The sequence below is a fragment of the Pogoniulus pusillus genome, chromosome Z, assembly GCF_015220805.1.
Source record: "Pogoniulus pusillus isolate bPogPus1 chromosome Z, bPogPus1.pri, whole genome shotgun sequence".
In the NCBI taxonomy this organism is placed as follows: domain Eukaryota; kingdom Metazoa; phylum Chordata; class Aves; order Piciformes; family Lybiidae; genus Pogoniulus; species Pogoniulus pusillus.
Window position 1 is genome coordinate 117,443,274 of NC_087309.1, and position 22,952 is coordinate 117,466,225.

At 54.2% G+C, this 22,952-nt stretch overlaps 1 protein-coding gene across 1 annotated transcript; it reads left to right on the forward strand.

Annotated features, from left to right (window-relative positions):
* Positions 1-9,111: 9,111 nt before the first annotated feature.
* On the forward strand, positions 9,112-16,569 carry ELAC1 (elaC ribonuclease Z 1). The gene is made up of 3 exons (XM_064176724.1): positions 9,112-9,319; positions 11,781-12,248; positions 15,148-16,569. Exons 1-3 carry the CDS (start codon positions 9,163-9,165, stop codon positions 15,609-15,611), a joined length of 1,089 nt encoding a protein of 362 aa, XP_064032794.1. The 5' UTR covers positions 9,112-9,162; the 3' UTR covers positions 15,612-16,569.
* Positions 16,570-22,952: the final 6,383 nt, after the last annotated feature.

The following is a 22,952-nucleotide window of genomic DNA, read 5'->3' on the forward strand; positions in this document are numbered from 1 at the left end:
GTCTATGAATTGGGGTTTTTTTTTTTGTACCTTCTGAAAATTCAGCCTGAGGCAGTGGGGACCTCTGCACCCCCTGGGCTCAGGTCTGTCATGAACGCACAATTCCTCACCTCTGCCCACCTGCTATTGAGGCAGGTGAGTAACAAAAGCACCCCCAGTGTGCTGATCTGCTGTCCTGGCTGAGGAGCTGGTCCTGTCTCCTCGCTGAGAACGACCACAGAGGCAAGGCAGAGCGGTCCATAGATGTGACTCCTGTCACATCTCCAGATCTGCACCCATCTCTTCAGTCTGACCAGTTTGTTTTTCCAGAAGCACAGCCACACTCCAGAAGTCTCAGTGGGATTTTCCCCAAGTACAAATATTCCTGCATAGTTATTTCGTTGTTGTTGTTGTTGTTGTGTTTTTTTTCCTGGACATCCCACCCCACTGCACTGTCTGTAAGCCACGCACAGGCTCCGGTGACAACCCAGCCCTGCCCTGCTGGAGCTCAAGAACAGAGGAAGTCTTGAGTCTGTCCCTTTAACCGACCCCAGTTGTGGCAGCTGAGGGACACCAGTTACTTCCTCCCCGTTTGCACACCTGTGGAGAGTTTAGTCAGGTCCTGTGGATCACCTGTAGGGCGCAGTACAGACACGGTGGAGTCTTTCCTTGAACGTGCAGCCGTTGTTTTCCACTGCTCGCACCTCAGCCCACCACGTTTTAAGTGCATTTCCTTCCCTTTCTGCATTTCCGGGTTATTTTGTTAATGAAATCCACAGATTTCTCTTCAGCTTTGCGCGTTCTTCAGATCTAATCAATCTTTTAATTACAGCTAGGAAGGAACCACAGTAACCTGCTTCATACTCAGATGATTTTTTCCCTTCTGTTTACTGGCTGAGACTCAAAAGCATTTCTTGATCTTTATCTATACAGAAAAATTCTCTGATGCAGCATGCAAAGGTGAAAAGCTGTCAGCAGGATGCGTTTTGGAGTGCTACCTAGTGCCAGTTAAGCTCTTCATTGCTAAAGGATGAGGAGTGTTCTAGCTCTTAGAATCATACAACTGTTGACTCAACCAGGTTGGGCTGGATGAGCTTGGAGGTCTCTTCCAACCTAGCACCCAGCCCTGTTCAGTCAATTAGACCATGGCACTAAGTGCCCCATCCAGGCTTTGCTTCAACACCTCCAGGGATGGCAACTCCACCACCTCCCTGGGCAGCCCATTCCAATGCCAATCACCGTGGCAAGAACTTCCTCCTAACATCCAGCCTAGACCTGCCCAGGCACAACTTGAGGCTGTGTCCCCTTGTTCTGTTGCTGATTGCCTGGCAGAAGAGCCCAACCCCACCTGGCTACAATCTCCTCTTCACACAGCCCCGTGACTTTTGCCCTCTGGATGCTCTAGGCATCTGTCTTTCACATCTCTTCTGTGAGGGTACTGTTGTGGATGTACAGAGCACTTCTGAGAGGATCAGAAACTCCCACTGAGGTCAGTAAGCTCAGCTTTTCTTCCAGGTCTTGTCTTCTTAACAGGAGCAGGACCAAGCCTCTTGGCAGTGACGTGTAGACAGAGACATCTAGGAGTGGAGGGAGAGGTAGCTGAGGGAGTGCAGCCTGTCTTTTATTCAGCATGTGTGTTTTCTTGTTCAGCAGAGGGTTGTCTGTTCCTGAAATGTATGCCCACATGCCAGCATTTGACTTGTAGAGGAAGGTTATTAAAATGCTGTGTCTGGTAGATCTTTAAAACCCAAATGTGGCTCCTCACAGAAGTCCTTGGTTGTGTTTGTTTAATTTGTTTGTTTTCTGGGCTTACAAAACCCCAAAGGCAACATTTTTACCTGCAGATTGGCGTTCAGGAGGTTTCCTGTGGTACCTGCCTTGTCTTCTCTGTACTGTTGTTTTCCAGCACCTTGTGCAGTGGCTAAAGCAATGTTCTGGTAGTCGGTGCAAAGGTAAATGACACATCTTTTAGTTTGCCATTAGCCAGTCCCATTTGGTCACTGCTCCTGTAGGAGTTTGGGGATGACTTCTGTACAGCTACAACAAAACCCAAGCTGTTGTCTTTCACTTGCTGTGGGTCTTGACTTCCAAGGTGCAGATTCAAGCACCTCCAGCATTTAGATACAGAAGAGCCTCAGGTGGAACCGTAAGAACGGTAGAGTTTGGACTCCCATTCTGTCTCAGCTCTTAAGTGCTATTCCCTAGTGTAAGAAAACCCCCCCACTGTTGTTTTTGCACTCTTTTTGAAGATGGCATGTACTGCTATCCTGTTTCATAGTGAGCAGAGACTGGTGTTACACTGAATGGGGGAGCAAGGAGAGAATCTAGAGCAAAACTCTTTAATTATGCCCACTTGGCAGCTGCGTTTGAGCCACGTTAATTCAGCTGCCCGCTGGTGAAGGAACATCTAGTTCTGTATGGATCTACCTTGACCTACCTATCTGCTCCCAAAATACACATTGCCATGGTATCAGAAAGCCTGCAGATGCTCTGGGTGAACTGTGAGGAAAAGGCAGCACGCTTCACAGACCTCTGCTCCCCAAAGCACAGCGCTCTGAGGATGCAGATGATTCGTGCTGGCTCCAGAGAGGGACATGTGCTAACAGCTCGATGGTAACACGAAGAACCCAGCACCTGCTAGCACAGTGGACCCTGGCTGCAGCTCCTCTTAGGATGTTCTCTCAGATCTGACATTGACACTGCAGGGACCTTATGGTGTGTGTTTATATTCCCCACACAACAAGTGGCTGGCACTGGATTAAACCGAGCTCTGCAAGTCCCTTGCCGTTTTGACTCTGAAGCGGTTCCTCTCCAGTGAGAACCGCAATACTTCTAGGACTGCACAAGCACAGGAGGGTGGCCAGTTGGTCAGTGAACAAAATGTCACAACACCTTGCTTTTATTTCTATCTGAAACATATCTACCTTGCACAAGTAAGTGTACGCCTACTGCAGTGGTTCTGAGAACAGTTCTAGCCTGTCCCCGGGGGGGTTGACTTCGCCTTGGGAGGGTTTGCTGCTCAGCTGAAACTAAACTTGTATTTAGACATGAACTGGTTGGGGATATTTTCCTTCTTTATAATGTTGTAACTGTATTGAAATGTGTGTTCTGGTCTTCTATTTTCTTAGTAAAAATGCATTCCCTTTGCCTAAACTAACACTGGGATGTGGTTTGTTCTGACGCAGTGGCGCTTGGCCCGGGCGGGGTTAGCGCTCGGCTGCAGAAGTCACCTTTGCTATCTTCCCTTGCAAAAGATCAGCAAGCAAAACAAGCAGAACAGTTACAAGGTTCTCTCAGAACTGGTTTGGTACAACACCTGGATCCTTCCCAGTGCTTTGCAGAGAGTCACAGAATTCACAGGATCACAGAGTTAACCAGGTTGGAAAGCTCTTCCAGGATCATGGAGTCCAACCCAGCCCCTATCAGCTTCTGATTCACTGACCCATGGCCACTGAGTGCCTCATGCAGCCTCCTCTCAGACACCTCCAGGGATGGGCATCCACCACCTCCCTGGGCAGCCCATTCCAATGCCAATCACTCTTGTTCAAAACAGCTTCCTCCTAACCTCCAGCCTGACCCTGCCCTGGCACAGCTTGAGACTGTGTCCCCTTGTTCTGTTGCTGGGAGAAGAGCCCAACTCCACCTGGCTACAGCCTCCCTGCAGGCAGCTGCAGGCAGCAATCAGCTCTGCTCTCAGCCTCCTCTGCTGCAGGCTGCACCCTCCCAGCTCCCTCAGCCTCTCCTCACAGGGCTGTGCTCCAGGCCCCTCCCCAGCCTTGCTGCCCTGCTCCAAACACCTTCCAGCACCTCAGCATCTCTCTGCAATGCAGGAGCCCAGAGCTGGACACAGCACTGCAGGGGTGGCCTGAGCAGTGCTGAGCACAGGGGCACAAGAACCTCCCTTGTGCTGCTGCCCACACTGCTCCTGAGCCAGCCCAGGATACACTTGGCCTTCTTGGCCACCTGAGCACACTGCTGGGCTCATGTTCAGCTACCAACTGGTCCCCCCAGGTCCCTCTCTTGCCTGGCTGCTCTCAGCCACTCTGTCCCCAGCCTGTAGCACTGCTTGGGGTTATTGTGGCCAAAGTACAGAACCTGGCACTTGCCCTTATTCAATCTCCTGGCACTGGACTGTGCCCATCTGTGCAGCCTGCCCAGATCCCTCTAACAGATCAATGCTTGATCCCAGCTTGGTGTCACCTGCAAACTCACTGCTGCTGGATTCAATCCTCTCATCCAGATCATCACTGAAGATGTTGAACAGGACTGTGCCCAGCACTGATCCCTGGGGCACAGCACCAGTGCCAGCTGCCAGCTGGATGTGGCACCATTCACCACCACTCTGGGCCTTGCCCTCCAGCCAGTTGTTAGCCCAGCAGCAGTGCCCCTCTGCCAACCAAGGGCTGCCAGCTAGGCCAGGAGTTTGCTATGGCAGACAGTGTCAAAGCCTTTGCTGCAGCCCAGGCAGACTACATCCACAGCCTGCCCCACGTCCACCAGGAGGTGATCTGGGCATAAGAGGAGATCAAATTGGACAAGCAGGACCTGCCCCTCCTAAATCCCTGCTGGCTGGGTCTGATCCCCTGCATCCTGTGGGTGCTCTGTGACTGCACTCAGGATGCTCTGCTCCATCACCTTGCCTGGCACTGAGCTCAGGCTGACAGCTCTGCCATTTCCTGGGTCCTCCTTCTGATCCTTCTTGTGGATGGGCATCACATTGGCAGCTTCCAGCCTCCAGGGACCTCTCCATTGAGCCAGGACTGTTGATGAGCGATGGAGAGCAGCCTGGCCAGCTCAGCTGCCAGCTCCCTCAGCACCCTAGGGTGGATCCCATCTGGTCCCGCAAGAGGTCAATGAATCATAGAATCATAGAATCAACCATGTTGGAAGAGACCTCCAAGATCATCCAGTCCAGCCTAGCACCCAGCCCTAGCCAGTCTAGACCATGGCACTCAGTGCCCCAGCCAGGCTTGGCTTCAACACCTCCAGGCACAGCCACTCCACCACCTCCCTGGGCAGCCCATTCCAGTGCCAATCACTCTCTCTGACAACAACTTCCTCCTAACATCCAGCCTAGACCTGCCCTGGCACAGCTTCAGCCTCTGTGCCCTGCTTCTGTCCCTGGCTGCCTGGCAGCAGAGCCCAACCCCACCTGGCTACAGCCTCCCTGCAGGCAGCTGCAGGCAGCAATGAGCTCTGCCCTGAGCCTCCTCTGCTGCAGGCTGCACCCCCCCAGCTCCCTCAGCCTCTCCTCACAGGGCTGTGCTCCAGGCCCCTCCCCAGCCTTGCTGCCCTGCTCTCAACACCTTCCAGCACCTCAGCAGCTCTCTGCAATGCAGGAGCCCAGAGCTGGACACAGCACTGCAGGGGTGGCCTGAGCAGTGCTGAGCACAGGGGCAGAAGAGCCTCCCTTGTGCTGCTGCCCACACTGCTCCTGAGCCAGCCCAGGATGCCACTGGCTCTGCTGCCCACCTGGGCACTACTGCTGCCTCCTCTGCAGCTGCTCTCTCACAGCACCCCCAGGGCCCTCTCTGCCTGCCTGCTCTCAGCCACTCTGGCCCCAGCCTGCAGTGCTGCTTGGCCTTGCTGTGGCCAAAGTGCACAACCTGCCCTTGGCCTTCTTCACTCTCATGCCCTTGGCCTCTGCCCACCCATGCAGCCTGGCCAGGTCCCTCTGCAGGGCTCTGCTCCCCTCCAGCAGCTCCACACTGCTCCTAGCTCGGTGCCAGCTGCAAGCTCACTGCAGGGGCTCAGTGCCCTGCTCCAGAGCATCACTGGAGACATAAAGGTCCATTGTAAAGGGACAGAGAGCAGCAGCAGCAGGGCAGGGACAGTCCCACACCCTTCCGGCGCCGCTGCTGAGGCCACGACTCGGCTCCTGCCTTCAGTCTGGGGCTCCTCACTCTAAGAAGGACACTGAGGGGCTGGAAGGGTGTGCAGGGGCAGGCAGCGAGGGTCTGCAGGGCAGGAGCCGGGGGTGTCTCGGTCGGGTGAAGAGGAGGCTGAAGGGAGACTCTCGGCAGCTCCCCGACAGGAGGCTGGGGGCAGGCGCGGGCAGGTTCCATCTCCTCTCACAGGGAACAAGCCGCGGGCACAAGAGGAAACCCCCTCAGAGGGCAGCTTTAGGTAAGGAGGGTTGAAGCCTTTGGCTTCCAACGCCGAGCAGATCGTCGGCAGCCTCCGGAGCCCTCCCCGGGCCCGGCCCCGCCGCCTCAGGGCCCTCACAGGCGCCTATGGCGCCTGTGAGGGCCCCGAGGCGGCGGGGCCGGGCCCGGGGAGGGCCTTAGCGAGAACCGCGGGCGAGGATCGGGGACTCCGCCTGCCGCCGCCCGGAGGAGGTAGGGCAGAGAAGGAGGCCTGTACGGGAGGCTTTGCCAGCTTAAACCCCGGGATCGGCTTCCCTGCTCCCCCCAGCCCCGCTCCGCGCCCCCCTTGGGCCGTTCGCCGCAGGGAGCCGTGAGGGGGAGCGGCGGTGAAGGGCAGGGTTGAGGCCCGGGAGCGCGAATGGTGCCGGGGCTGGCTGGGCTGAGGGAGTCGTGGGTGTGCTCCGAGGGAAGAGAACAAAAAGAAAGCCAAGGGAAATGTTTGCGGCTGCTTTGTTTCGCTGCTCGTTTTGGTGGGGGGGAGAAGTGGTGGCGGTGGAAGCTTACCCTGCACCCCCACCCCCCCCTGTGCACCGGGGAGGAGGGGTCGGTAGTGGCAGCTCCTCTAGAAGCAGAGACAAGCTGACAGATTGCCGCGGGTTCTTTGCTGGTTGGGTTTGTTTTCCTGTGATTCTTTTGCTTGAAAGGTGCCTGTCTTGCAGCTGGCACCGAGCTAGGAGCAGTGTGGAGCTGCTGGAGGGGAGCAGAGCCCTGCAGAGGGACCTGGCCAGGCTGCATGGGTGGGCAGAGGCCAAGGGCATGAGAGTGAAGAAGGCCAAGGGCAGGTTGTGCACTTTGGCCACAGCAAGGCCAAGCAGCACTGCAGGCTGGGGCCAGAGTGGCTGAGAGCAGGCAGGCAGAGAGGGCCCTGGGGGTGCTGTGAGAGAGCAGCTGCAGAGGAGGCAGCAGTGCCCAGGTGGGCAGCAGAGCCAGTGGCATCCTGGGCTGGCTCAGGAACAGTGTGGGCAGTAGGTCAAGGGAGGTTATTCTGCCCCTGTACTCAGCACTGCTCAGACCAGCCCTGGAGTGCTGTGTCCAGTTCTGGGCTCCTCAATTCAAGAGAGATGTTGTGGTGCTGGAAGGTGTTCAGAGAAGGGCAACAAGGATGGTGAAGGGCCTGGAGCACAAACCCTGTGATGAGAGGCTGAGGGAGCTGGGGGTATACAGCCTGGAGAAGAGGAGGCTCAGGGGTGATCTTATTACTGTCTACAACTACCTGAAGGGACATTGTAGCCAGGTGGGGGGTAGCCTCTTCTCCCAGGCAACCAGCAACAGAACAAGGGGACAGAGCCTCAAGCTGTGCCAGGGCAGGTCTAGGCTGGATGTTAGGAGGAAGTTGTTGGCAGAGAGAGTGATTGGCATTGGAATGGGCTGCCCAGGGAGGTGGTGGAGTCACAGTCCCTGGAGGTGTTCAAGCAAAGCCTGGCTGGGGCACTTAGTGCCATGGTCTGGTTGACTGGCTAGGGCTGGGTGCTAGGTTGGACTGGATGAGCTTGGAGGTCTCTTCCAACCTGCTTGATTCTATGATTCTAAGAAGTTCTTCCCCATGAAGGTGGTGAAAACCTGAAAGGGGTTGCCTGCCCAGGGAGGTGGTGGAAGCCTCATCCCTGGAGGTGTTAAAGGACAGGCAGGATGAGGTTCTGGCCAGCCTGATCTAGTGTGAGGTGTCCTTGGCCAAGGCAGAGGGTTGGAGCTGGATGATCCTTGTGGTCCCTTCCAACCCTGACTGATTCTGTGGTACTGACTGGAACTTGGGAAGTTCCACCTCAGTGTGAGGGTGCTGGAGGCCTGAAGCAGAAAGGTTGTGGTGTCTGGTTTTCTGGAGACTTTCAATATCTGTCTGGATGTGTTTGTGTGTGACCTGCCCCAGGTGATCCTGCTTTGGCAGGGAAGTTGGGCTGGATGAGCTCTGGAGGGTCTGTCCAACCTCTACCCTTCCATGAATTTCTGATTCTAAGATGTATATATATATATTTAACATACAGAATCACAGAATGTCAGGGCCTGGAAGCAACCTCACTGCTCATCCAGTCCACCCCCCCTGCCAGAGCAGGAGCACCCAGAGTAGATCACACAGCAACACATCCAGGCAGAGTTTGGATATCTTCAGAGAGGGATACTCCACAACCTGCCCTGGGCGGCCTCTGCCAGGGCTCCTTCACCCTCACAGGTCAAAAAATCCTCCTCATGTTTAAATACTTCCTATGTCTGACCTTGCAGCCAGTGGCCCTTGGCCTGGCACTGGCATCCCCCAGCAGAGCCTGGCTCCAGCCTCCTGCCCCTGCCCTGCACACATTGATCAGCACTGCTGAGGTCCCCTCTCAGCCTCCTCCTCTGCCAGCAGCACAGCCCGTTCCAGGCTGTGCAGACATACCAACAGCTGCAATAGGTGTCCCGCGGTCAGCCACACAGCCTGCAGGCTGCCTAGCAGTTGAGCAGTGTCTTAATTCTTCACACAGCACTGGTGAGAAGGAAAATTTGCCTGCCCTCAAGAGTGCAGAGTAAGTCAGGTCATTCCTGCTCCGTGTGGTCTCTGAAGTCATTTAGAGTGGAGCAGATCTTGCCCTCTGTGGTGCTGGGCTGCCCACTCCTGGCATCCAGTAAGGGTGTTTAAATGCCAATGGTGGCTCTTTGGTGTTAGTTACTCTGAAAAGGCTTTTAGAGGAAAGCACAGGCAGGAAAAAATCAGATTAAACAAAGCCAAGAAGAAATAAATAATAGTGGGCTTAAGGGTTAGAGTATTTCCGACTGGCTAGAGCTGCTGCTTTAGGTAATGGATAAGTCTTAATTTGGGCTGCATGTTTGCAACCTTCCCCACTGACATAAAGGGGAAATCAACTGCTTATAGATCTTGTGTTGCCTGAAAGTCATATTCCACTCCAGGGAGGATTTGGTTTTGCTTTCTGAGGGAAGGAGAATTTAATCCTCACGCTGAAGCACAGAGAGTGCTTTCATTTAAAGCAAAAATGTTTCTTTCCTCCCCAGCCTATGTCCAGAGGCTCAAAACCTCCTTTTCAGGCAGCACACTGACTTACTCAAGATGTCAATGGACGTAACTTTCCTGGGCACGGGCTCAGCTTATCCCTCCCCGACAAGAGGAGCCTCGGCGTTGGTGCTTCGCAGGGAAGGAGAGTGCTGGCTCTTCGACTGCGGCGAGGGGACGCAGACACAGCTCATGAGGAGCCACCTCAGAGCAGGTCTGTGCCTTATGAAGGTGTTGTGTTGAGGGAAGGGGGAACTTCAGGTGAGATCTAAACACAACACTCTGTCCTCATGGTGTCTGAGTAGGTACTGAGCCTGTGTCTGAAGGTGCTGTGTATGGGTGACAGTCGATGAACCTGCTGTGCAGTAACCCTTCACTGCCCTTTGGTAAAGAATTGTGCTGAAATTGTGGCAGGGGAGGTTTAGATTGGGTAGTAGGAAGAATTACTGCGGGAGTGGTCAGGGATCAGAACAGGGCTGCCCAGGGAGGTGTTGGAGTCCCCATCCCTGGAGGAGTTCAAGAAACCTGTGGCCATGGCAGCTGGGGATGTGGTCTAGTGCTGTTGGGTTGCTGGTTGGGCTGGATGGTCTTAGTGGTCTTTTCCAGCCAAAACAGTTCTGTGATTCTGTATTCAAAACTCAAACTCTTCTAAATTAATTTCTTGGGCTGTGTCATTTCAAATATGGGCCATGGCCCAGATTTAAACAGGCACAGTGTCACAGAATCATGGAATGGGTTGAGTTGGAAGTGACCTCAAGGATCATCCAGTTGCCAACCCCCTGTCATGGGCAGGGACACCTCCCACTGCAACAGGTTGCTCAAGGCCTCATCCAACCTGGCCTTGAACACCTCCAGGGAGGGGGCATCCACAACTTCCCTGGGCAACCTGTGCCAGTGTCTCCCCACCTTCACTGGAGAGAATTTCTTCTGATCTCCAGTCTAAATCTCTCCTCTTTCAACTCAAAGCCATTGTCACTCATCTCATCACTGCAAGCCTTTCAAAATGTCCCTCCCTTGCAACTCCCTTCAGGCCTGGAAGGCTGCTCTAGGATCTTCCCAGAGCCTTCTCTTCTCCTGGCCGAACAGCCCCAACAGTGCAGTTTTGATGCACACAGCTCTAGACAATACCTACTGTAAGTCCTCCTGTCGGTGAATATTGGGAAGTGAAGGAGGAACCAGGCTTGCCTTCTGTCACTGTGCTTTTGCAGACAACAGGGGCAAGGGCAGGGCTCAAGAGGATGGGGCAAGCCCTTGTCAGTGCTGCCCAGGGACAGCACCAGGGGCAATGGACACAAACTTGAACCCAGGAGGTTCCACCTGAACAGGAGGAGAAGATTCCTTGGTGTGAGGGTGCTGGAGGCCTGGAGCAGGCTGCCCAGAGAGGTTGTGGAGTCTCCTTGCCTAAAGAGCTTCCAACTGCCCCCTGGCCATTGTGCTGCTGGACAAGCTGCTGTGGGTGCCCTGCTTTATCAGGGGGGTTGGGCTGGATGTTCTCCAAGCTCCCAACCCCTGCCACACTGGGGTTCTTTGACTCTCAAGTTATACAGATAGATCAGAAATAACCACTTACAAACAAAAAACCAACCTTATCCTCTGAAGTATGAAGCTGTCAGATGATTTAATGGTCAAGTGAATACACTACATGTACTGAATTTACTGATTGTTATAAAATTGCTCTTAAATCAAATCAGAGAGATTCCTGTTGCTCAGTCCTAGCAGAGAAAAATTCCTCCTTACCACAAGGGAAGTGGAAAGTCAACAAACAGAGGACACTGAGCTTAGTTACAGTACATGTGTCTGTAGAGAGAGAAAGTTCTGGGCTTATTTAATCTATCAAGGACAAGGCCTGGTGCCTGGGAGGTGGAGAGAGACAAACATGAATCAAAGCACAAATCTCTAAGGGCATTTCTTCATTGCCACAGAGAGACCTTCTTGCAGCCCTCCAGGGTCATCCCCAGCAGCTTGGTTATGATCACAATGCCTGGGAGGGTTGGAAGCTCTTCAGATAAGGAGACTCCACAATCTCTCTGGGCGGCCTGCTCCAGGACTCCACCGCCCTCCCAACAAACAACTTCCTCCTCCTGCTCAGGTGGACCCTCCTGGGTGCCACTTTGTGCCCATTGCCCCTTGTGCTGTCACTGGGCTCCACTGAGCAGAGCGTGGCCCCAGCCTCTTGCCCCCCACAGCTCCTTTGTCTCTTGCTGAGCACTGCTCAGATGCCCTCTGGGGCTGCTCTTCTGCAGGCTCTCAGCCCCAGGGCTCTCAGCCTTTGCTCCTCACAGAGATGCTCCAGGGTCCTCAGTAGCTTTGCTGGGCTCTCTCCAGCAGTTTTCTGTCTCTCTTGAACTGGGGAGCCCAGAACTGGACAAAACACTTCAGATGTCACCAACTGATTCTGTTCCCTGTTTATAGTAACTAAACCACCAGTCTCAGGAGTCTTCTTCTTGAAAATCAAGCCAAAATAACCCTTGTGTGGAATTCCTCTTGCTTCCGTGGAAAGCAAACACTTTGTGGTTTGGGATTTATTTTTAAACACTTTTTTTTCCCTTAAATTTTAATTTCCCTTCTTCCCTGCTTCTTGCCACACAGTGATGATGTTTGGAGTTGTGGAGGTGTTCATTTATTTTCTTCTCTTTCTCTGTCTTGCTTTGCTTCCCTTCTCATACTGATCACAGGCAAAATTACCAAGATTTTCATAACTCATCTTCATGGTGATCACTTCTTTGGCCTTCCTGGCTTGCTGTGTACCCTTAGCCTCCAAGCTACCTCTGACCCAAACAAGCCACCAGTTGATATTTATGGACCACTAGGACTGAGAAGCTTTGTCAAGAGGAGTATGGAGCTCTCCCACTCGGAGCTTCTCTTCCCTTACACTGTTCATGAACTGATACCTACACGTGACCAGTGCCCTGCAGAAGAATTTAAGGAGTTGTCTTATTTGGACAGAGATGAGATGTCTTGCCAGGGAAGTCAAGGGAGAAAACTGCACCTGGATCCTGTGGAGAACTCCTACTTGCTGATTGAGGATGAGCAGCTGGTGGTGAAAGCATTTCGCCTCTTTCACCGCATCCCTTCCTTTGGCTTTGTGGTGGAAGAGAAGCCCCGGACTGGAAAACTCAACGTGCAGAAACTAAAAGACCTTGGTAACTACTATGACTGATTTTTCCTCCTTTTAGTGTTTTTAAACCATAGAATCAAGCAGGTTGGAAGAGACCTCCAAGCTCAGCCAGCCCAACCTAGCACCCAGCCCTAGCCAGCCAACCAGACCATGGCACTAAGTGCCTCATCCAGGCTTGGCTTCAACACCTCCAGGCACAGCCACTCCACCACCTCCCTGGGCAGCCCATCCCAATGCCAATCATTCTTGCTGGGAACAACTTCTGCCTAACATCCAGCCTGATCCTGTCCTGGCACAGCTTGAGACTGTGTCCCCCTGTTCTATTGCTGGTTGCCCGGGAGAAGAGCCCAACCCCACCTGGCTACAGCCTCCCTTCAGGTGGTCAAGCTGAGTAGCAGCTCTGATTTTCCTGACAAACCTGGGTTCACAGGACCTCCACGGACACAATGATCTGAGAGGTCTTTTCCAGCCTGCTTAATTCTGTGATTCCCTATCTTCTCATGAGCACATTTCTAGGGGTTCTGGCAAATGAGAGCTACTCTGTCTCTGCATAATTCCATTTTCTGTTAGAGACCTTTTAAGAATTCATACCAAGACTGAACTGCTGTGTGGCCTTAATGCCAAATATCATGGAATCAAAGAATGCTTTAGACGACTGTGAAAGGTCATCCGATCCAACCTCCCTGCAGACATCTGCACCCAGGGCAGGCTGCTCACAGCCCCAAACAACCTCCCCTGCAGTGCTGCCAGCCATGGGGCAGCTCCCAGCTCTCTGGGCAGCCTGGCACAGGCTCTCACCACCCTCACTCACAAACGTTTCTCCCTCCTCTCCACTCTCAACCTCCCTCCTTTTATTTCAGACCATCCCCACCTTGTCCTGTCACAACAGGACGTGAGATGAAGTCTATCCTCCTTTCTGCTGGGCCCCTTGCAGCACTGCCAGGCCACCAGAAGCTCTCCCTGCAGCCTTCTCCCCTGCAGCCTGCCCAAGCCCAACTCTCTCAGCCTGCCCTCCCAGCAGAGCCCTTCCAGCCCTGCCAGCACTGCTGGGGGCTCCAGCAGGTCCCTGCCTGTGCTGTGCTGAGCACTCCAGAGCTGCCCCCAGCACTGCAGGGGGGTCTCAGCAGAGCACAGCAGAGAGGCAGAATCCCCTCTCTGCCCCTGCTGCCCACGTAGTTGGGGATCAGCTCAGGACACAGCTAGCTCTAGGCTGCCAGTGCTCTGTGCCAGCTCATGCCCAGCTCTGCACCCCCAGGCCCTTCTCCACAGGGCTGCTCTCCAGCCCTTCATCTGCCAGCCTGGATTGATACCAGTGGTAGACCCAGCCTAAGTGTAGGAACTTGCACCTGATCTTGTTGAACCTGACAAGGCTGACAGAAGCTCACTTGTCATATTAAGAAGATCAAATCACTTGAGGTGTTCAAGTTCAAAAAGCACAACATGTCTAGCAGGGAGACAGATGTATGAGCAGTGCATTGCATGATTTTATTGGCTTCCATGTGAAGAATCAGGCTCTCCTTCAAACACACTCCCTGCTCATCTGGGTTGCTATGAACTATGTGAAACAGCATCATGGAATTGTTTTGGTTGGAAAAGATGTTTAAGATCACTGACTCCAACCATTCATAGAATCACAGAACCAGGCAGGGCTGGAAGGGAGCACAAGGAGCAGCCAGTCCCAACCCCCTGCCATGCCCAGGGACACCCTACCCTAGAGCAGGCTGCCCACAGCCTCAGCCAGCCTGGCCTCAAACACCTCCAGCCATGGGGCCTCAACCCCCTCCCTGGGCAACCCATCCCAGCCTCTCACCACTCTCACCACCACCAACTTCCTCCTCACCTCCAGCCTCACTCTCCCCACCTCCAGCTTTGCTCCATTCCCACCATTCCTGCCACTCCCTCACACCCTCAAAAGTCCCTCCCCAGCTTTCTTGTAGCCCACTTCAGATCCTGGCAGGCCACAAGAAGGTCACCTGGGAGCCTCCTCTGCTGCAGCCTGCACAGCCCCAACTCTTTCAGGCTGTGCTCACAGCAGAGCTGCTGCAGCCTCTCAGCATCCTCCTGGCCCTGCTCTGGACCCCTGCCAGCATCTCCACAGCCCTCTTGTCCCAGGGGCTCCAGAGCTGGATGCAGGACTCCAGGTGGGCTCTCAGCAGAGCAGAGCAGAGGGGCAGAATCCCCTCCCTGGCCCTGCTGGCCACACTGCTGCTGCTGCAGCCCAGGCTCTGCTTGGCTCTCTGGGCTGCAAGTGCACACTGCTGGCTCCTGCTGAGCTTCTCCTCCCCCAGCATCCCCAAGTGCCTCTCCTCAGGGCTGCTCTGCAGCCTGGCACTGCCCAGCCTGGATTGGTGCTTGGCATTGCCTCCAGCCAGCTGCAGGACCTTGCCCTTGCTCTTGTTGCACCTCCTGAGCTTGGCTTGTGCCCACCTCTGCAGCCTGTGCAGCTCCCTCTGGATGGATCCTGCCCTCCAGCCTGGCTGAGCACCACACAGCTTGGTGTGGGCAGCAAACCTGCTGAGGCTGCACTCAGTGCCTTTGCCCATGGCACCCACAGGGAGGTTGAACCAGCCTGGCCTCAGGACTGATCCCTGTGGGACTCTGCTTGTCACTGCCTGCACTTGGCCATGGAGCCATTGACAGCCACTCTTTGGGTGCTGCCACCAAGCCAGTTCTGTACCCATCCAGTGGTCCCCACCCCTCTAACCCCTGTGCCACCATCTGGGAGACCAGGATGTGGTGTGGGACAGTGCCAAAGGCCTTGCTCAGAGTCCATTAAAACATTGATTTCTATTTATATTGCTGTTGTCATTTTTTTCAGTGAGGCAACTCTATGTGCAGTGTGTCTGCTCTTAGTGACTTTTTATTTTTAATGTTTTAAACCTGACACTGTAAAAATTATGGACTCCTTTGCCCTTATTTTCCAGGAATTCAGCCAGGACCTTTATATGGGAAACTGAAGAGTGGAGCTCCAGTTGTTCTGGACAATGGAGTGACAGTTTCTCCTTCTGATGTCTTAGAAGACCCTATTGCTGGAAGGAAAATCTGCATTTTGGGGGATTGCTCAGGTGTGGTTGGAGATGCAGCTGTGAAGCTTTGCTGGGAGGCAGATTTACTGATCCATGAAGCCACTTTGGATGATACACAAGAGGAAAAGGCCAGAGGGCATGGACATAGCACTCCCAAAATGGCATCAGAGTTTGCAAAGCTGTGTAAAGTTAAGAAACTAGTGTTGAATCACTTCAGCCAGAGGTATAAACCAGCTGCTCAGAGAGGTGAGGGAGATGCAGACGTCACTGAGCTGAAGAGACAGGCTGAGTCTGTGTTAGAAGGTCAGGAGGTAACACTGGCTGAGGACTTCACTACCATAGACATTCCAATGAAAAAGTAAAAAGCTCTGTGTGCATAGGATGGGGTTGGATAGCACCGAAAAGCAGTGGTGGGGGAGGGTTTCTGGTATCTGAATTAATTCTTTTCCTTGGCACGCAGGAAATATTAGGCCTTCCCCGTTCCAGAGAGACAGGGAACTGCCAGAGAGACTCCAGCAGAGGCTGCACAGATGCTGAGGGGCTTGGAGGAGCTCTGTGAGGAGCAAAGGCTGAGAGCCTTGGGGCTGAGAGCCTGCAGCAGAGCAGCCCCGGAGGGCATCTACGCAATGCTTAGCAAGAGCTAAATTTGCTGTGAGGGGCAAGTAGCTGGAGCCAGGCTCTTGGCAGTGGTGCCCAGGGACAGGGCAAGGGACAGTAGGCACAAAGTGTCACCCAGGAGGTTCCATCTGACCACAAGGAGAAAATTGCTTGGTGTGAGGGTGCTGGAGGCCTGGAGCAGGCTGCCCAGAATGGTTGTGGAGTCTCCTTGTCTGGAGAGCTTCCAACCCCCATCCTTGGCCATTGTGCTGCTGGCAAGCTGCTGTGGGTGCCCTGCTTTAGCAGGGGGGGTTGGACTGGATGCTCTCCAACCCTCACTTTGCTGGGACTCTGATGCAAACTTGGCAGAGAACCTGACAGAGTTAGCATTGCTTTTGTAAAGTAAGAAAAAAGGATCCTCACACACCTGGAGCTTGGACCACAACCTGTTCCGTGATGGTTACAGACACTCCCCCTCCCAGCAAAACAAATGTGTTGCTGTAAGCCTTCACAGCTCAGGGACCTTCCTAGGACCACAGATGCCTAGAGCAGAGCATTGGGATCATTTACTCTTGAGGAGGGTTTATGTTCTGCACCAGAATTGAAGATCCCTTGCCTGTTACAAGCTTTTGGAAAGCATCTACCTGCATGCTGCATTAGCCAATTTCTATGGAAGTGGAGAGTCTTACACTGGAACTAATAAAACTTTTACAGCTCTGCCAAGGTGTTTGTAACAGGGGTTGTTGCTGTGCTCAAGCTGAGGAGCTCCTAAGGCAGTTCTTCCTTTGCTGATGAAGTTTTCTTCTAGAGTGTAGTCTCTAGAAGAGACTCAGCAATGTGATTTCATTTAAAGCTCTGAAGCACGAGCCCTACATTTATAGAACTATTCTGTGCATCAGGGAGGTTTGGGAAGTGAGATCTGGAAGTCTTTAGGCAGATGAGAAGTAGTCTTTCCTCAAGTGTTCCTCCAAGTGCATTTTCAGAGATAAGTCGTTCTGATAAAAGCATGTTTGTGTTTGTAAAAACCTTGAGGGGAGGAATTTGACTTACTGGTGCTCAGGGACAGCACAAGGGGCAGTGGGCACAAACTGGAACCCAGGAGGTTCCATCTGACCACAAATTAAAATATTCCTTGATGGGAGGGTACTGGAGGTCTGAAGCAGGCTGCCCTGAGAGGTTGTGGAGTCTCCTTGTCTGGAGAGCTTCCAGCCCCCTCCCAGACATTGTGGTGCTGGGCAAGCTGCTGTGGGTGCCCTGCTTTAGCAGGAGGTCTGGACTGGGTAACCTCCAGAGGTCCCTTCCAACCCCCAGCATTATGTGATGCCGTGCATGTGGTAGCTTGGTCCATTTCTGCAGTTTAAGGGACCTCTAGACCAGCTCCATCTCTATTTCTAACCACCTCAAAACAAACTAGAAGTTGGAATCTCCTCCATCTCCCCTGAGCTTTATGGTCAAGAGTAAAGTCAGTGCCTTGTAATAATTCTCCCTGGGAAAAAAAAACCCAACGTTTTCAACGTACTCTTTTCCCTCCCTGCTTTGAGAACAACAAAAGGTTCATAAAACAAAAACACTCCCACTCTTTAAAGATCCCTCCCTTGTAAAAGGAGCACGGCTCAAAGGTGAGCCGAGGAGGTGGTGGAGTCCCCGTCCCTGGAGGTGTTCAAAAGGAGGCCAGATGAGGCATATGGCTTAGTTAATTAGAAGGGTTAGGTGATAGGTTGGACTTGATGATCTCAGAGGTCTTTTCCAGCCTGGTTAATTCTGTGATTCTGTGATGTGTGTATGGTGGTTGTCCTCACCCAGACCAAGATGGTGAGATGAGGAAGTTAATTCCTGCAGATAATTTCTCTAGACTCTTCATGATCTCTTCACCAAGATTGTACTTGACTGTAATTAAGCAACAGTCTTCAAAGGAAAAGAAAAGTAGTGTGAGAAACACTCCAGGTGAGGTTGGCTGGGGCTCTGAGCAAGCTGCTGTAGTTGCTGATGTCCCTGCTGGCTGCCGGGAGGTTGCACCAGATGGCCTTCTGGTGACCTCATTGCTGTCTACAAATACCTGAAGGGAGGCTGTAGCCAGGTGGGGTTGGGCTCTTCCCCCAGGCAACCAGCAACAGAACAAGGGGACACAGTCTCAAGTTGTGCCGGGGTAGGTCTAGGCTGGATGTGAGGAGGAAGTTGTTGGCAGAGAGAGTGATTGGCATTGGGATGGGCTGCCCAGGGAGGTGGTGGAGGCACCGTCCCTGGAGGTATTGAAGCCAAGCCTGGATGAGGCACTTAGTGCCATGGTCTGGTTGACTGGGTAGGGCTGGGTGCTAGGTTGGTCTGGATGAGCTTGGAGGTCTCTTCCAACCTGGCTGATTCTATGATTCTATGATTCAAACCAATCTGTATTTCTGTGATCTGTGCTGAGAAGAGCAGCTGGAAGCTGCCTGGTCTCTCCTGGAGGCCAGGAGGCCGTGTGGGTGCCATTTTCACTGGTTGGTTTCTGGTCTGTGAGTGAGCAAAGGTGCATTTAGTGCTGGGGTGCTGTGAAGTGTTTCCTGTGTTTTCAGTTCAGTGAGTTCCAGTGTGTTTTAACAAAGTTCTGGTTGTCTCCTCCTCAGCAGACCCAGGAGTCTCCCTTTGACCACGGTCCACTCTTTGAGCCTGTGTACTAAATCACTTCATCAATCTGACTGCTGGTGAGGCTGCAATTTAACTGAAGTGGAACACAGTAAGAACAGAGAATCTGGACCATAAATTGTCTGTTTTCTCAGTTGAGTTTATCTCCCATTAATTACCAGAGAACAAAAATTCCTTTGCATTAAAATGCATCTCCCTGGGAGGATTTCATCTGAGAGCAGGTAAACAGCTCACAGGGGACCGAGAGGGGATTTTAACAAGTTGTGGTTATGTAAATGAAGATGTTTTTTAGCTTTGAATAACTTAATGCTGCTTTCCTGGAAGAGTTCCTCTAAATTTGGTTCCTTTTTTTTTCCCCCTGAGCTGATAGCAGAGGAGGGATTTGACAAACTGCAAGAGAAGCTTTTTATGTTACGGGAAGGAGGAGGAAGGAGGAAATAAGACGTGAGGAGTTTGGTAACTGCAGAGATGCTCTTGTGTTTTAGGTGCAGCTGGTGAGTGCTGATCACAGGGAGCAAGGGCAGATCCTCCTTCTGCTGAGATCATAGAATCATAGAATCAAGAAGGTTGAAAGAGACCTCCAAGCTCAGCCAGCCCAACCTAGCACCCAGCCCTGGCCAATCAACCAGACCATGGCACTAAGTGCCCCAGCCAGGCTTGGCTTCAACACCTTCAGGCACAGCCACTCCACCACCTCCCTGGGCAGCCCATTCCAGTGCCAATCACTCTCTCTGACAACAACTTCCTCCTCACCTCCAGCCTCAACCTGCCCTGCTACAGCTTGAGCCTCTGTCCCCTTCTTCTGTCCCTGGCTGCCTGGCAGCAGAGCCCAACCCCACCTGGCTACAGCCTCCCTGCAGGCAGCTGCAGACAGCAATGAGCTCTGCCCTCAGCCTCCTCTGCTGCAGGCTGCACCCCCCCAGCTCCCTCAGCCTCTCCTCACAGGCCTGAGCTCCAGGCCCCTCCCCAGCCTTGCTGCCCTGCTCTCAACACCTTCCAGCACCTCAACATCTCTCTGCAGTGGAGGAGCCCAGAGCTGGACACAGCACTTAAGGTGTGGCCTGACCTGTGCTGAGTACAAAGGAAGAACCTCCCTTGTCCTGGTGCCCACACTCCAGGATCTCCAGGAGCTCACAAAATAAGGTTATGAAGTGACCCACATGCTGTCAGCATGGGGAAATCTGAAGCCTGGGATTGAGTCTGGGCTGTAATCCAGCTGGGAAAAGGATCTTCTGGGCTAGAGGTGGCTCAGTTTTGGTGTCTGCCTACCACTATGTCTCACGGAAGGACTTTTCATATGTCTGGTTAAGAAACAAAACCAAAACCACCATTTGGGAGCATTTCAAATTTGGTTTTAAAAACAGACTTATAAAATCCTTTGCTCTCACTGAATTATGTTAATTTATAAAGGACAGGATATTAATTATTTACCTTGGGTGGTTTTATTTGAGAAATCTAATTTCTGGCAAGGTGGGAGGACTGCTCTGGGTCTTGGCTGAAGCTGGTGGTTTGGCACAGAGACATTGCAACAACTTAATGCATCTTTTATTAATAATAAAAACATATTGATTGGGAGGCTGTGGCCAGGTGGGGTTGGTCTTTGCTGCCAGGCACCCAGCAACAGAACAAGGGGACACAGCCTCAAGCTGTGCCAGGGCAGGTTCAGGCTGGATGTGAGGAAGAAGTTGTTGTCAGAGAAAGTGATTGGCATTGGAATGGGCTGCCCAGGGAGGTGGTGGAGTGGCTGTGCCTGGAGGTGTTGAAGCCAAGCCTGGCTGGGGCACTGAGTGCCATGGTCTGGTTGGTTGGGCAGAGCTGGGTGCTAGGCTGGGCTGGGTGAGCCTGGAGCTCTCTTCCAATCTGCGTGATTCTGTGATTCTGTGATTCTATGCCACGTGCAGCAAAATAATACCCATTACAACACCTAAATGTTTTGAATTCAAATACTTCTCAAATATAGAATCACAGAATCACAGAACCAGTCAGGGTTGGAAGGGACCACAAGGATCAGCCAGTTCCAACCCCCCTGCCATGGGCAGGGACACCCTACCCTAGAGCAGGCTGCACACAGCCTCAGCCAGCCTGGCCTCAAACACCTCCAGAGACAGGGCCTCAACCCCCTCCCTGGGCAACCCCTTCCAAGCTCTCACCACTCTCATAGTGAAGAACATGTGGTTGATCATCTGTCCCTCCCCACCTCTCCAAAATGTGACTTTGATCAAATTTCTGCACCAGTTCTCCCTCAAGACCATAGAATCATAGAATGAACCATGTTGGAAGAGACCTCCAAGATCATCCAGCCCAACTAAGGAGTAAGTTGTTGGTGATGAGAGTGGTGAGAGGCTGGAATGGGTTGCCCAGGGAGGTGGTTGAGGCCCCATGGCTGGAGGTGTTTGAGGCCAGGCTGGCTGAGGCTGTGTGCAGCCTGCTCTAGGGTAGGGTGTCCGTGGGCATGGCAGGGGGGTTGGGACTGGCTGATCCTTGTGCTGCCTTCCAGCCCTGACTGACTGATTCTATGATTCTGTGATTAGTCCTTTCCTCATGTGTGACTTTGGTCATGTGTCCCCAAGAGCAGACTCCAAGGAAACCTTCTGGTGACCTTTCAGGACTTCAAGGAGTCCAGAAGCAAGCTAGGGTCAGAGTTTTGAGCAGGGCCTGTTGTGACAGGACAAAAGGAGATGGCTTGAAGCTAAAAGAGAGATTCAGGCTAGAGAGGGTGGTGATAGCCTGTGCCAGGCTGCCCAGAGAGGTAGGAAATGCCCGATGGCCTTGCTGGTGAGGTTGTCTGGGGCTGTAAGGAGCCTGCTTTAGTTGCAGATGTCACTCGTGACTGTGGGAGGTTTGGACTGGATGAGCTTTAAAGGTGCCTTGCTACCCAAACCATCCTGTGATTCTGCAGCTCTTAAGAACAGTCATTGCACAGTCTCACAGGTGCCACACCAAGCTCTGGACAGCCCAGGATGATGTATCTGTAAGCATCATCCACCAGCAGGAGTCACAGGCTCGGACTCTCAGAGCCCCATCCCACCTCACCTCCAGCTCTGGGCCCCCTAGTGCCAGAGGGACACAGAAGTGCTGGAGAGAGCCCAGCAGAGAGCCACAGAGATGCTGAAGGCAATGGCAGAGCTCTGTTAGGAGCAGAGCCTGAGGCAGCTGGGGCTGTGCTGCTGGCACAGGAGGAGGCTGAGAGGGGACTCAGCAGTGCTGAGCAATGTGTGCAGGGCAGTGGCAGGAGGCTGGAGCCAGGCTCTGCTGGGGGATGCCAGTGCCAGGCCAAGGGCCACTGGCTGCAAGCTGAGGCCTAGGAAGTGCCATGGGAGCAGCAGGAGAAGGAATTCTTCCCCCTGGGAGGGTGGCAGAGCCCTGGCAGAGGCTGCCCAGGGTGGGGCTGTGCAGTGCCCCTCTGTGGAGCTCTGCAGAGCCTGCCTGGATGTGTTGCTGTGTGATCTGCTCTGCCTGCTCCTGCCCTGGCAGGGGATGCAGTGGGGTTGGAGTGGCTGAGCTGTGGAGGTCCCTCCCAGCCCCTGGCACTCTGAGTCTGTGATCCACGTGGACTGTCACCAGCATCTGCCACCTCTCCAGTGAAGTTCACAGGAGGTTCCATCCGGAGATGAAACTTCTTTGTTCTAAGGGTGCTGTGGGCCTGGAGCAGGCTGCCCAACGCGGTTGTGGAGTTCCCTTGCGTGGAGAGCTTCCAACCCGCCCTTCCTGGGCAAGCTCTGTGGGTGTCCACAGGGGGGGTGGACTGGAGACCTGCAGCGCTCCCTTCGCATCTCACCACGCTGCGGCTCTGGGGTTGGTGTCCCTTGGCACCTGGGGCCCCTGCCCGCCGCGGCGGCGGGACGGACACACAGGGAGCGCAGCGCTGCCGCGGCGGCGGGACGGACGCGCAGGGAAGCGCAGCTCCGCCGCGGCGGCGGGACGGACACACAGGGAGCGCAGCGCTGCCGCGGCGGCGGGCAGGACGCGCAGGGAAGCGCAGCTCCGCCGTGACGGCGGGACGGACACACAGGGAGCGCAGCGCTGCCGCCGCGGCGGGACGGACACACAGGGAGCGCAGCGCTGCCGCGGCGGCGGGACGGACGCGCAGGGAAGCGCAGCTCCGCCGCGGCGGCGGGACGGACACACAGGGAGCGCAGCGCTGCCGCGGCGGCGGGCAGGACGCGCAGGGAAGCGCAGCTCCGCCGTGACGGCGGGACGGACACACAGGGAGCGCAGCGCTGCCGCCGCGGCGGGACGGACACACAGGGAGCGCAGCGCTGCCGCCGCGGCGGGACGGACACACAGGGAGCGCAGCGCTGCCGCCGCGGCGGGACGGACACACAGGGAGCGCAGCGCTGCCGCCGCGGCGGGACGGACACACAGGGAGCGCAGCGCTGCCGCCGCGGCGGGCAGGACGCGCAGGACGGTCAGGGCGCATGCGCAGCGGCGGCGGCGGCGCCGGGAGCGGGGGGCGGTGAGGCCCGGATGTGGCGCATGCGCGC